Source organism: Callithrix jacchus, chromosome 4, assembly GCF_049354715.1.
Source record: "Callithrix jacchus isolate 240 chromosome 4, calJac240_pri, whole genome shotgun sequence".
Lineage (NCBI taxonomy): Eukaryota > Metazoa > Chordata > Mammalia > Primates > Cebidae > Callithrix > Callithrix jacchus.
In genome coordinates, this window is record NC_133505.1 from 54,084,656 (window position 1) to 54,097,293 (window position 12,638).

The 12,638-nt window shown below is 47.5% G+C and overlaps 1 protein-coding gene across 1 annotated transcript; it reads left to right on the forward strand.

Annotated features, from left to right (window-relative positions):
- The first annotated feature begins 537 nt into the window (after positions 1-537).
- On the forward strand, positions 538-9,028 carry LOC118153158 (uncharacterized). Its single transcript, XM_035297793.3, has 3 exons — positions 538-673; positions 7,441-7,659; positions 7,788-9,028. Exons 1-3 carry the CDS (start codon positions 538-540, stop codon positions 8,393-8,395), a joined length of 963 nt encoding a protein of 320 aa, XP_035153684.2. The 3' UTR covers positions 8,396-9,028.
- Positions 9,029-12,638: the final 3,610 nt, after the last annotated feature.

Here is a 12,638-nt window from a genome sequence, read left to right on the forward strand (position 1 = left end):
CATGGTCAGTGCCAAGTCAAGAATCCCATCATTTCCACCACAGCCAGCCCTTCTCACCCCCTCCCTCCCTAAAACCTAATGCAGAGAAACCAACCCTCCTGTTCCCTGCAGAGGGCTGGTCAATTCCAGCTCTCTTGCTGAGCCACGTTCCTAGGAGATGCCTGGTGAGAACTTGGGACCAGATTGAGTCAGAGGTATTTGTAGACTTGACTCACCAGGTCTTAAAACCAGAAGATTGCCCTGTGGGTCTCATGACGTTCCTGGAAAATAAAAGAAGTGAATATTATTAGGCTGAGTTCATCCGACACTCAGCCCTCCCTTTTGTATGCTGGTGGCTCTGAAGAGAGCAGGCAGCAACTCAGCCAAGTCTGAACCATCAAAGGCAATGGTCTGGTTGCAGTGCTGGGAGATGTTGCTTCTGCAGACAGGTCTGTTACTCTTTCCAGATCTCTTCCCCATATGTCCCCCAAGGCTACAGACTTTCTCCTCCCTCCAGGTTCCTGGGGAAATATTTCTGAGGGCTGCCTCTGGTGAGGTATGTCAGAGCTGAGCTATTTTGGAGGGTTGGGTGTGGGCTGGGAAGGGGCCACCCAGATTCCAGAGAACAAGGAAGGGAAAAAGTCCCTCTTCTGGAGCCAGGATTTCTGGAACCTTGCACTGAAGCAGCAGCCAGGTAGGGGACCCATTTCTCTACGCCTTCTTTCCCTGCACCCCTCCACATCTCTAACAATAATAAGTCCTGTTGTTTCCACATCCCAGCTGTCTCTAGAATCTACTTATTTGCATCTCCAGAGCCACAACCCTAGCAAAAGTCACTGCCACTTTATAATTTCTCACTTGCAACTGCAGCCTCTTGTTCTATTGCTTCCACTCTGTCTATCCCGGTCCTCCCAACCTATCCCTCCTATCCCTCCACCCGGCCACCAGCAGACAGGTAAACTTTTCCAAAATATAAAACTGATCATGACACATACACGCATATGCACATAGAAGCTTAATATATTTTCAAAGTGTCACATTGCTCTTGGGATAAAGGCAAAACCTCTGAACAAGTCTGACAAGCCTACGTACATCAAGATTTGATTTGGCTACGAGTGACAGAAATCCCAAGTTAATAGGGGTTTGAATAGGTAAGATTTTATTTTCTATGTGAAGAGTCTGTGGTTCAACCAGCCAGGATTAGCACAGCAACTCCTTAAAGTGATGGGGGACTCAGACTACTTGAGTTATCTGCTCTGTCATCCTTAGTGTGTGGTTTTCACTTCATTGCCCAAGAGGGCTGCTTGGGCTCCAGCCATTGCAATCAAATCTCAGATCACAGGAAGGAGGAACTGCACACAGCACTTCGACTTGCAGCCTTCTGTGCAGAATTTAGTCACACGGCTACAGGTAGCTGAAAGAGAGGCTAGAAAATGTAATATTTTTTTCCAAGTGGCCATAGCTCAGCAAAAAAGGAGGAAGAAGGGAAGAATAGCTGTTGAGTGATACCTGGCAGTGTAGATCATATAGTGCTCCTCTCCTGAGCATCACTGACTGCATGCTTTCTTCCCTTGGCTCTCTGCACTCCTATCACACTGGCTTTCTCCAGATGTTCCACACATTTGCAACACTCCCTCCCGCCCTAGGCCCTTGCTCATGCTTTAGTGTTCTCCCCTCCCTCCTACCTAATTACTAATCCTTCAGAACTCCACTCAAGCAGAATTCCCTCAAAGAACCTTCCAAAGGTCAGACGCTTCTATTTAGAGGGGATTTTTTAAATCTTCCTCTTGCATGTTTAGCTCATAACATGTAGATTGTGTCACTGTTGCGATTACACATTTGCTTTGTGTGATTATTTTCTGCCCCCATGATGAGGACAGACTTTAGGCTTGGTTTTGTGCACTATGGGGCATCCTGCCTGGCACATAGTAGATGCTCAGTAAGTATTTCTTGAATGAATCAATGAATAAATTTAGATATTACCTAAAATGCATTAAAGGGGGGCCAAGAATTAGGCAAAAGATTTTCCTGGGGCCAGTCATAGGGAGTGGCTGAGTGGGGTTGGGAGATGCATTCTAAATAGTTCATGGAAATCTAGTAGGCTTTAGGTGTGGTGGAGAAAGTGCTGACCTGGAACTTAGAAGACCTGCTTTCTGATCTCAGCTCAGCCATCAACAGTGGGCCACTGCCTGGAGACAGAAATGGTCAGATGTTGGGTATATTTTGATGGTAGGGCTGACAACAATTGCTGGAAGATTGCATGTGGGAACTGAGGGAAAGAGAAGGGTCAAGCATTAGTCCTGGGTGTTTGGCTGAACACATAAAAGGCCATTTATCGAGAAGGGGAAGACGGTGAAAGGAACAGGTTTTAAGGAGTGGGTCTGAAGGTCTTATTTGCAAATGAAACACATGTTCCCATAGCCAGGTGCACACTTTGACTTTTCCACAGAGGAAACCTGAGCCCCGGGCTGCTGGATGTCCGTGGTGGGGCATGCCAAATGGATGTAAAAAAAGGTTAACGGCCTCCCACCACCCCCACAAGAAACCCTCAAACAACTGGCCTTTCAAGGTGCATAGTTGCCAGCCAAGTTATTCAGCTCAGCTCAGCAACAAGATTGAAGAGAAAGTGGTCAGAAGACCTTGATACCAGGCTTGGTAGGAAGCAGTCACTTTCTGCTAAAAGGTCAGTGATGAGGGAAGGCATATCCATGAGGAGTCACTGCAGAAATCTTTGAAAATTCAGAAAATTACAATCCCATTACATGCTGAACATGCCTGACATCACCATGTATTTCCCCCGAATGTTTATGACACACATTTCCTATAAGCAATGGCGCTCATCTGCATAATGTGTTTTGGCAATTTCCCTTTCTCACTAAACAGTATCATGCATGTTTCCAAGTTGCTTTCCAGAGAGGCTGTACTGATCTATTCAACTAAAATCAGTGTATTAGAATGCTTCTCTCCTGGCAATCTTGTTCACAGTGAGTGTTAGCAGAAGAATACTTGGACAGTTTTATAAGTGAGAAATAGTAATTCATTATTATTTTCATTTGCAGGTCAAAAAAATTTCTGGAGATCCTGAATACTTCTTGAATGCTTGTTAATTATATGTTTTTTTCATGTGACTTTTGCAAAGATACTTCTAGGCTTGGAAGGAACCAGAATCACCAACATTTAGTGAAATCTCACTTCCTTAACCTCAAGAAGTAGCATCTCTCCCCTCAAAAACCAATCATGTGTATGAGGAGGCAGGGGTGGCAAAGCAGAGAGAAGTGCTATGATGGAAAGTTCGCACTCAATCACTGGGTGACAAAGGCTCACACCCCAGCCTCTGGTCCACCTTCTTGCGAATAAGGCTAAAAACGATAAGTAAATCAGTGCTAACTGTAGCTGGTGGGTGTCTGCTGTGGGGCTCTCCTGGATTTCCACCCTAATCTGATCTGCCAGCTGGATTTGGATATACAGAGAGGCAATCTGGCTTGGTGAGCTTAGCTCCTCTGCGTGCTCTCCCTCTGACTCTGTGGGAGGACAGAGAGCCCACGGCCTTATCTGCTCCTTCAGGTAGGGTCTCTGCCTGGTTTGGCTGTGTCTTAGAGTACAATTTGGCACCTGGCACACAATTGGTTCTTAGTACCTATTTGTTCCATGACTGAATGATCAGGATCCTGAAGGGATAACTGGGAGAGAGGAGGCACTGTTCTCTCTTCTCTTCTCAGCTGTGTCACTTAACAGCAAGTTACTTTCTCTCACAGGCCTCTATTTCCTCGTTTTAAGCAATTAATCCAAATGACAGCAAGAGTCCTTCTAACATCTGAATTTGTGTAAAAACATTTAGCCCATCTTTGCTTTAGTTTCCTCATCTATGAAATAGGCAGGATGAAAATGTCAACCTCCTATGAGGCTACCAGATAAAATATAGGATGCACAGTTAAATTTGAATATCAGATAAACAAGAAACACATTTAAAAAATATAAATATGTCCCCAATATTGCATGTGCTCGATAAATACCTGGAGTGCTGAATTGCTGTAAAACGTTCAGCTGGATCTGTTTATTGCATTCAGAGTTGTGCTTCTAGGCTGATAATGATTACATGGTGTTCAGTCGACTAGTGTTTATTAAACATCTACTATACGCCAGGCACTGTTGAGGCCCTGGTGGTACAGCAGACAATGAAATAAGCAATATCTCCATTTTCACTAGGCTTAAATGATAGTTAACAAAAATAATTTTGTTATAATAACAAAATGTCACAGAGTCATCATGCTCAGAAGGCTAGGGATGCTCAGAGTCATCATGCTCAGAAAGCAGGCTAAGGGCCAGAGACCATGCAGAGGGCTGAGAGAGGGAGTTAAGGAGCCTGAGGAACTCAACTCTGTGCGCCTGAGAGCCCCCAGCCTCCACAAAGACCTATGTTTGTAAAGCAAGACTCTGATATTATCTTGTAGAAATGCCCAAAGATGCATAAAAATGTCGTTGATTCAGAAAGGTCATGCACCAAATTTGGGATAAAATGAGCAGTTGCTTGGATGGAAGAGATATATAAACCATTTAGCCAATTTTAGCTGGGCTTGGGCTGCAACCAAGTTTCCTGACAGCCAGGAGAAAGTTCTGGGAGGTAATGTGGCTTGTTAAAAAGGTGATTCTGATTTTCAGTTCTGTTTACCAGTGTGGTTGGGTTAAGTCTTGACAACGTTTTTAAAAAATGTGTTTTAAAATTTTAGCTGAAACAACAGTGAAGGGTTTTTCTTTGAGACATCTTTATCTGCACTGAGCCAGTGCTCTTTGGTTCAAGGATTCGCTGGGGCCTATTAAGTTAATAGCTGTAGAGAGGTTACCTTTCTTTCTTTCTCTCTTTTCTTTCTTTCGCTCTCTCTTTTTCTTCCTTTCCTCCTTTCTTTCTTTCTCCCTTTCCTTTCCTTTCCTTTCCTTTCCTTTCCTTTCCTTTCCTTTCCTTTCCTTTCCTTTCCTTTCCTTTCCTTTCCTTTCCTTTCCTTTCCTTTCCTTTCCTTTTTCCTTTCCTTTCCTCTTTCCCTTCCCTTCCTTTTTTGAGATGGGATCTCACCCTGTCACCCAGGCTGGAGTGCAGTGGTACAATCTTGGCTTACTGCAACCTTGTAACCTCCATTTCCTGGGTTGAAGTGACTCTCCTGCCTTGGTCTCCTGAGTAGCTGGCATTACAGGTGCTCGCCACGATGCCTGGCTAATTTTTGCATTTTTGGCAGAGATGGGGTTTCACCATGTTGGCCAGGCTGGTCTCGACCTCCTGACCTCATAATCTGCCTGCCTCAGCTTCCCAAAGTGCCGGGATTACAGGTATGAACCACTGTGCCCAGCTAAGGTCACCTTTTTTATACCCCTGGCAGCTCAGAGAAATCACAGCATTATTGCTGTCACTACCTTTATGATGGCATTAGGCCTCTAAGTTTCTTCTACCCTAGACTGTTCTGTGTGCTTGCCTCTGTTTCATGTTACAAATTAGACTTCTATTTGGTTTAATATAGAGGTTTTTTTGTCTGCTACAAGAACTGGATATGTAAAACTCATTAACATTTCTCAAGTAAAACTAGAGAAAACAGTTTATGGAGTTTCTCTTTTATCATTTTCAACTCATAGTGGTTAGGTTCTTAGAAACAGCCATGATTCTTGGTTTATAAAAGAAGATAATCACAGATACCTGGGGAAATTTAGTTTTGGTGGAGGAGAGGCAGTTCTGTGAAAGTCTACAGCAGAAAGTACTCACGAGCCTTTTTTTTTTTTGAGACAGGATCTCATCCTGTCGCCCAGGCTGGGCATAGTTGTGCGATCATGGCTCACTGTGGTCTCAAACTCCCAGGCTCAAGTAGTCCTCCCACCTCACTTTCTGAGTAGCTGGGACTACAGGCACATGCCAGCATGCCCAGCTAATTTTTGTTTGTTTTTTGTGGAGATGGGGTTTCATCATGCTGGCCAGTCTGGGCTCAAACTCCTGGACTCAAGCAATCTACCTGTCTTGGCCTCCCAAAGTGCTGGGATTGCAGGCGTGTGCCACCGTGCCTGGCCCCATGAACTTTTTCCATCAGAGAAGCTCTCAGGCACATTGCTGGCTTCTCAAATGCTGTCGTCTGAGGAATAATTGCCTCTCTGAATCCCCCCAGACACAATTCCCACACAAACTGGACATCTGAACATCTGGGCCCTGGGAGCTCTGTGAGAATGTTGTTGGACACTGGAGTCGGGAGGGATGAGGGACCAATCTCTGCCCAGATGACTAGGGCTTCTCTGAGTCTGAGCCAGACACCAGATGAAGGAACAGCTCACCCATGACGAGGGTGAGAGCACACATGTTTGCAGGCATCAGGGATGTGTTTACTCACTGACGCTTTCATCAGGTCACCCTCCCCAAGATAATAAGCTGAGGTACTTGACCAAGTTCTGCCTTTGAAAAGCTTGGAATCCCTGAAGGGCATGGTGCCAGGGTGGGCACCCAAATAGATAATGCAGAAAGCCAAGCACAGACGTTCTAGCTGGAACCAGGAGAGAAGGCTCTGAGACCTGGCTCCGGTAAAACTCAGAACTGCTTCCAGGGTGAGCATGAACCATCTCCCCAATGGCAGCCACTAGGGTGGCTGAGATAGCTGAGTTAAGGGGTCATTCTCATTCATGTGGCTCCTTTGATCTGAGGTTGGTAAACCTTGTTTCCTTACCCAGTCACAAACAGCTGCCGCCTGCTTTCTACCTGGAAGCTCCAGGGATTAGGGGAGAACTAACAAGAGTCAGTCTGTAAAGTACTTCCAGATTTTTTTTTTTTTTTTGAGACGGAGTTTCGCTTTTGTTACCCAGGCTGGAGTGCAATGGCGCAATCTCAGCTCACCACAACTTCCACCTCCTGGGTTCAGGCAATTCTCCTGCCTCAGCCTCCTGAGTAGCTGGGATTACAGGCACGCGCCACCATGCCCAGCTAATTTTTTGTATTTTTAGTAGAGACGGGGTTTCACCATGTTGACCAGAATGGTCTCGATCTCTTGACCTCGTGATCCACCCGCCTCGGCCTCCCAAAGTGCTGGGATTACAGGCTTGAGCCACCGCGCCCGGCCTGCTTCCAGATTTTTAAGTGCACCCACTGTGAACGTAGATCAGTGCTTCAAGCTGCAGACTTTTGAAGGCAGGATGATCTGTCCTGAAGGGCCCCAGAGGCCACTGGGCCCAACCTTCTTATGTGGATGGGAGGATGAAACCAAGTCTCCAGGGAGGGATGGGGCTTGCCCAGGGTTCCATGGCGTTTTCCGGCAGAGCAAGAATCAGCACTGTCTCCTGGCTTCTGGTTCTGAACTCTTTCTCCTCCACCTGAGAGCCTTGCTCTGATGGGGCAGTGGCGGGTCATCTGTTTAACACAGCTCTGCTTTTGGCCGTCTTGCGGAAGGGCCTTCTTGTCACAGGTTTCACTGGCTGCCCTTGGGAAGATTGCCTTCAGATAAGATGCAGCCACGGTCCCCTGCCTGGAGCTGCCTCTGTCGTTACACCCGTGCCACCTTTCGAGACCCAGAGGAGCGCTAGACCAGGATGCCTTCTTGGACTCGCTGATCTTCTTTGTTCCCGAGTACCTATGCTCTGTGCCACACCCTCACTTTGGTCTCTCTCCAGCCATTACCTGCTCCTATGGCCCACTCTTCCTTACTGAATTGCAAGCTCTGAGAGGTAGGAAATACCTTTCCACCTTCTCACTCATTTAAGTACCTAGCATGGAGCTGGGCATAGAGTTGGCTCACAGTGAATGCTGAAGAGCATGCATGCCTGAGTGACTCTTTCTCATTCTTCCTTGACAGATTCGGACCCCAGTACTTTGGACTCCCAGTCTTCGACAACCTTGTTCCTCTCCTCGGAAGAGCCAGGCCCCTCCACCGCCGCCCTGCCTTCTCCCTCCTCCTCCTCCTGCGAGCCCCAGGCCTTTTCCCCGGGCCCGCCAGTGCTGCCCCCGCTGCTGCCCCCGCTCCCCGCAGCCTCGGCGCCTCCGGGCCCCGGCACCTCCCGGCGCGCAGGCCTCTACGCAGTCGTCGCCTCCTCCCCTGAGGCCGCTCCGCGCCTGGTGGACTGGCTGCCCGGCTGTCCCTCGACCACCTCTCCGGCCACACGCGGGGATGACAGGGAGCGGCCGCCGCCAGTCCTGGCACCGGCCCAGGGCCCAGAAAGGAGCTGCGCCCTTCGCCCCGGCGCCGCGGGCAGGGAGGAGGTCACCGTGGACGCGGGTTCATCCCCGCCGCCCCGCGCCGGGCCCGCCGCTGCGGCGAGCTTGGAGGCCAACGTTGGGGACATTCTGGTGGAGCTGCGGACCATGAACGGCCACCTGGACGTCATAGCGCGGGCCCTCACCAAACTGGCCTCGTCCCTGGGGCCCCAGCCTGAGCCCATGCCAGATGCTCCTGATGCCGACTGATGGAGCTCGGCGATGCGGGGACGCCCGGGCACCAAGCGATCCGAGCACCAGGCATCCCTGCCTGTCCTTCCCCAGCAGCGAAGCGCGCCGGGAGGAGCAGTCGCTCTGCGCAGCTGCCTATCGGAACGCAGGGCCCTAGTGTTTCAGGGTGAAACAGACCGGGGTGCGCCTTCCATCCTCCTCGGCTCTCTCACGGCGGCACCTGCCTCGGCTTCCTGGTCCTTCACATGCCCTTCTCTTGTTTTGAGCTTCTGGCAGAAAAAAATGCCTGGAGACGGCGGTGGGACTCCACGAAAGATGCTTAGAGAAACGCTCTTTCACATCCCGCTCCTGCGACGTCCGCGTGTCGTGGAGGGAGCAGAGCTTGAAGCGTGGCATCAAAGCAGCAGCGAGGGCAGCCCCAGCCTTCCTCCCTGGCGTTGGTGGGGCATCCATCTCTGGAGACGTTCACAAGTTTGTTTGTTTGTTTAAATCGTTTTTGGAAAAAACCATTTTGTTCTCATAGCCACATTTCAAGAAGTTTGGAAAATAGAGAAGTGAAACAAAATCTGGTTTATTTGGGGAAAAGGGGGGTATTTAAGTCTTTCTTATGAATAAGAAAGTATTTTGCATAATAAAAAATTTTTATATCCACTTTCTGGACGTTGGGCTCTCCCTGCCACGTTTCTTCCTTCGCACAGCCGCCTTCTCTCTGCGCCTGCGCTTAGTTGCCTGTCCCAGCCCTCCTATAGTCCCTGAGTTGTTGTTGAACTTTGCTCATACTTGTGAAGTATAAGCTTCTTTTTAAATTTAATATACTTTATCTTTTGTTAAGAGACAGAGTCTTACTCTGTTGCCCAGGCTGGAGTGGAGGGGTGCAATCTCAGATCACTGCAGCCTCTACTTTCCAGGCTCAAGTGATCCTCCCACCGCAGCCTCTCAAGTAACTGGGACTATGGGCGTGAACCACTGCACCTGACAGCAATTAGCTTTTAATGGTTCTTCTGATTCTTTCCATAATTCCCAGATCTCCATAAAGTTGACAAACCCTCTCCTCCCCTTTGGATTGGGCAGAAACCAAGTTCCAGAGTGACGGGGCAATAAATATGAAGGAAGCCAGCATCCCCAGCCTCCACTCACTGCCAGAATGACCAGCTTCCCCAGTTGAGACAACCAAAAAATGTCTCCAGACATTGCCACTGTCCCCTGGTTGAGACCCACTAACCTATGTAGAATCTCAAAAATTTGAGATGACCCACACTCTCCAGGATCTGGCTTCCCATGGTGAGGGAGGGAGCTTCTCCTTTTCCTATTAGAATTTTAATAAAGGGTGCTTCTTTGCTAGAAGCAAACATGCTATGCTGCTCTTTCTTCAGAAACAAATGAAAAGGCCGGGCATGGTGGCTCATGCCTATAATCTCAGCACTTTGGGAGGCCAAGGCAGGTGAATCGCTTGAGGTCAGGAGTTTGAGACCAGCCTGACCAACATGGTGAAACCTCATCTCTACTAAAAATAAAAAAAAAATTAGCTGGGCATGATGGTGCATGCCTATAATCATAGCTACTTGGGAGGGTAAGGCAGGAGAATCGCTTGAACCCAGGCGATGGAGGTTGCAGTGAGCTGAGATCACGGCATTGCACTCCAGCCTGGGCAACAAGAGTGAAACTCTGTCAAAGAAAGAAAGAAAGAAAGAAAGGAAGGAAGATGGAAAGAAAAAAAGAAAGAAAGAAAAGAAAAGAAAAGAAAAGAAAAGAAAAGAAAAGAAAGAGTCTGAGACCACATCTGAGGCCACAATGGACAGAATAAAATCCTGTCTGGGAGCACTTGCAGGGCTCACAGCTGGTGTTCTGGGGCAGGTAGCAGCCTAGTCTGAAGTTCTGCACCTCTAGTGCCTCACAGATTTGCAGGAACTATCTGGAGAGCTAGTGAAAATGCGGATTCTAATTCAGAAGCTCTGGAGTGGGGCCTGAGACTCAGCATTTTTAGATAGCTCCAGGGAAATGCTGATGCTACTGGTCCAAGACACACTTTGAGTAGCAAGTAAGTAAGGAGGGGTTGTCTGCTCTGGAATTCCTGCTGGTTTGAGTTGCCACTGTTCCCCAGGAGCTTCTGCTTGTCTTTGTACCCCACAGTGCCTAGATTCCTCAACTCTAACCAAAGCTTTGGGGATTTTTTTTTTTTTTAAGTCAGAGTATGTTAGCTCTAGCCTCCCACTTCTAAAAATGTTTCAGTGAAGTTCAATCCAATTCAACAAACATTTACTGAGTGCTACAATGCTGGTTACTCGAGGACACAAAATGAATAGGATAAGGTCTCTGCCCTCCAGGGGATCACAGCCTGGTGTCTCACGCAGAGAGGGATTATCAACAGTTCCAGTTTGTAAGCAATTTGAAGTGGGTGGAGAGAGGCAGCAAGTTGTGGTGAAATTAGTATTCAAAGGGAGGCTAGGCTTCCTGTGGTTTGATTTTGGGAGTGTTCTTTAATCCCTGTGAGCCTCAGTCTCCTGATCTGAATCAAACGGAGATAGCACCGCTGTACCACAGCCAGTCAAAATCAGACATGGATGTGATGGGGCTTGGCATTCTGGAAAGTGCTGTCCAAATGTCCTTTTATGGTTATTGAGTTATCGTTACTTCCTCTCTCCTGAGTCCTGTACCATGAGGGGACAACTCCGGTAGCGTGAGAGTCAGACTTGGGTCTGAGCTGAGCTTCCCCCTTCTTTTCTTCAGGAGGAAAATTGATGGCCCAAAGTGACTGTCCTGCCCTGTGATCTGCCCTTTAGCTGAAGAAACAGCAAAACTGGATCAACTGCGGCAACTGGGAGCATCAAGTTTTTATTCATTTGTTCATTTGAACTGTCTTTCATTCTGATTTTAACTGACTTCTTTCATATTAGGCAACAATGAAAGACCAAAATCTTTCAAGAACAAAGAGGAGCTGGCCTATAAATCCTAAATACAGATGCAGTGATTGAAATCTTTGGCCAGAAACTATCTAGGTAGCTTATGAATGTAAAACACACTCTATGTTTCATCTACCCCTAAGAGGTAACCACTGTCGATATTTTGGCAACTACTCTTTGTAACATTTGTGTCTGTATACAAATACCTATGTGTGTACAATTTTATTTAACTGTGATCATAGTATGCCTGCTGTTATGTAACTTGTTTTTTTAAATTTTGATAATAGACAATAGAAATCATTTAAAGACATTTAAAAAACAATGTTATATATGAAGCAAAATTTACTTAACCAATTTTCTATTTATGCTTCCGATTTTTCACTATTATATGCAATGCTGTAACAAATCTTCTATTGAAGAGCATGTTGTATAAGTAAATTCCTAGAGGTATGATGGTTGGGTCCAAGGGCATACACTCCTAACTTCTTTTTTCAGTACTGCTGTGGCTTCACCAAGGTTCAAAAAAGGTAAGTGAATGAATGAGAAGGAACACTGGGGTCTCGGGGTAGCTCCATTTAAAAACTGGGAAAAAGGGAAATAAAACAAAGCTATCTTTTGAAGATTAAACTTTAAAATCAGCATACAGCAGGCCAGAACAGAGATGTGTAAAATCACGCTGCAGAGATGAATCGTGGTCACTCAAGTGGTGAATGGGTCCAGTCAGGAAACAGAAGCCCGCCTCATTTTTCACACTGAGGGGATCTAATTGAGGAATCAGCAGCTGGGTGATAGAAGGCATGGAGGAGCAGTGGAGTAAGGTAAGGATAGCTGAAGACTACCAGCTGCAGGAAAGTGTGACTGGCTGTGGGCTGGAGGAGCCAAGGGGGAGTGTCTCCTTGGAACCCAGAATCGGTGTGATTCCAAGCCACGGCTATAGAACTGGGCTGCTTCAATAGGAAGCCAAGAGCAGCATTTCTAGGCCAAAGCCCCTGCCACTGCATCGACTGCCACTGTCACCCTTGAGTGTCAACAGCACTGACACAACTGCCTGAGACCCCACCAGAGACCAGCAGGGAGGAACCAGCCAGGCTTTCGGCAGTGCCTCCTCTTCACAGAACCTAACGGAAAGCTTGCTGGAGAGTATCTGGGAAATGCAGCGTGTGGAGGCTCACCCTACTGTGCCAGAGCAGAGCAAAGAAGGCTAGGAATGCAGCTGACAGCAAGTAGGCAAACGATCAGCATGAGTAGTACTGTGGATCAAAGCAGTAGGATAGCTAAAGAGAGCAACTGTCAGTCAGAGAAGGGGCCTCGCAGCCACAGAGGCACCAAAGATGGGGCACCACAGAGTGACATGGGTAGTA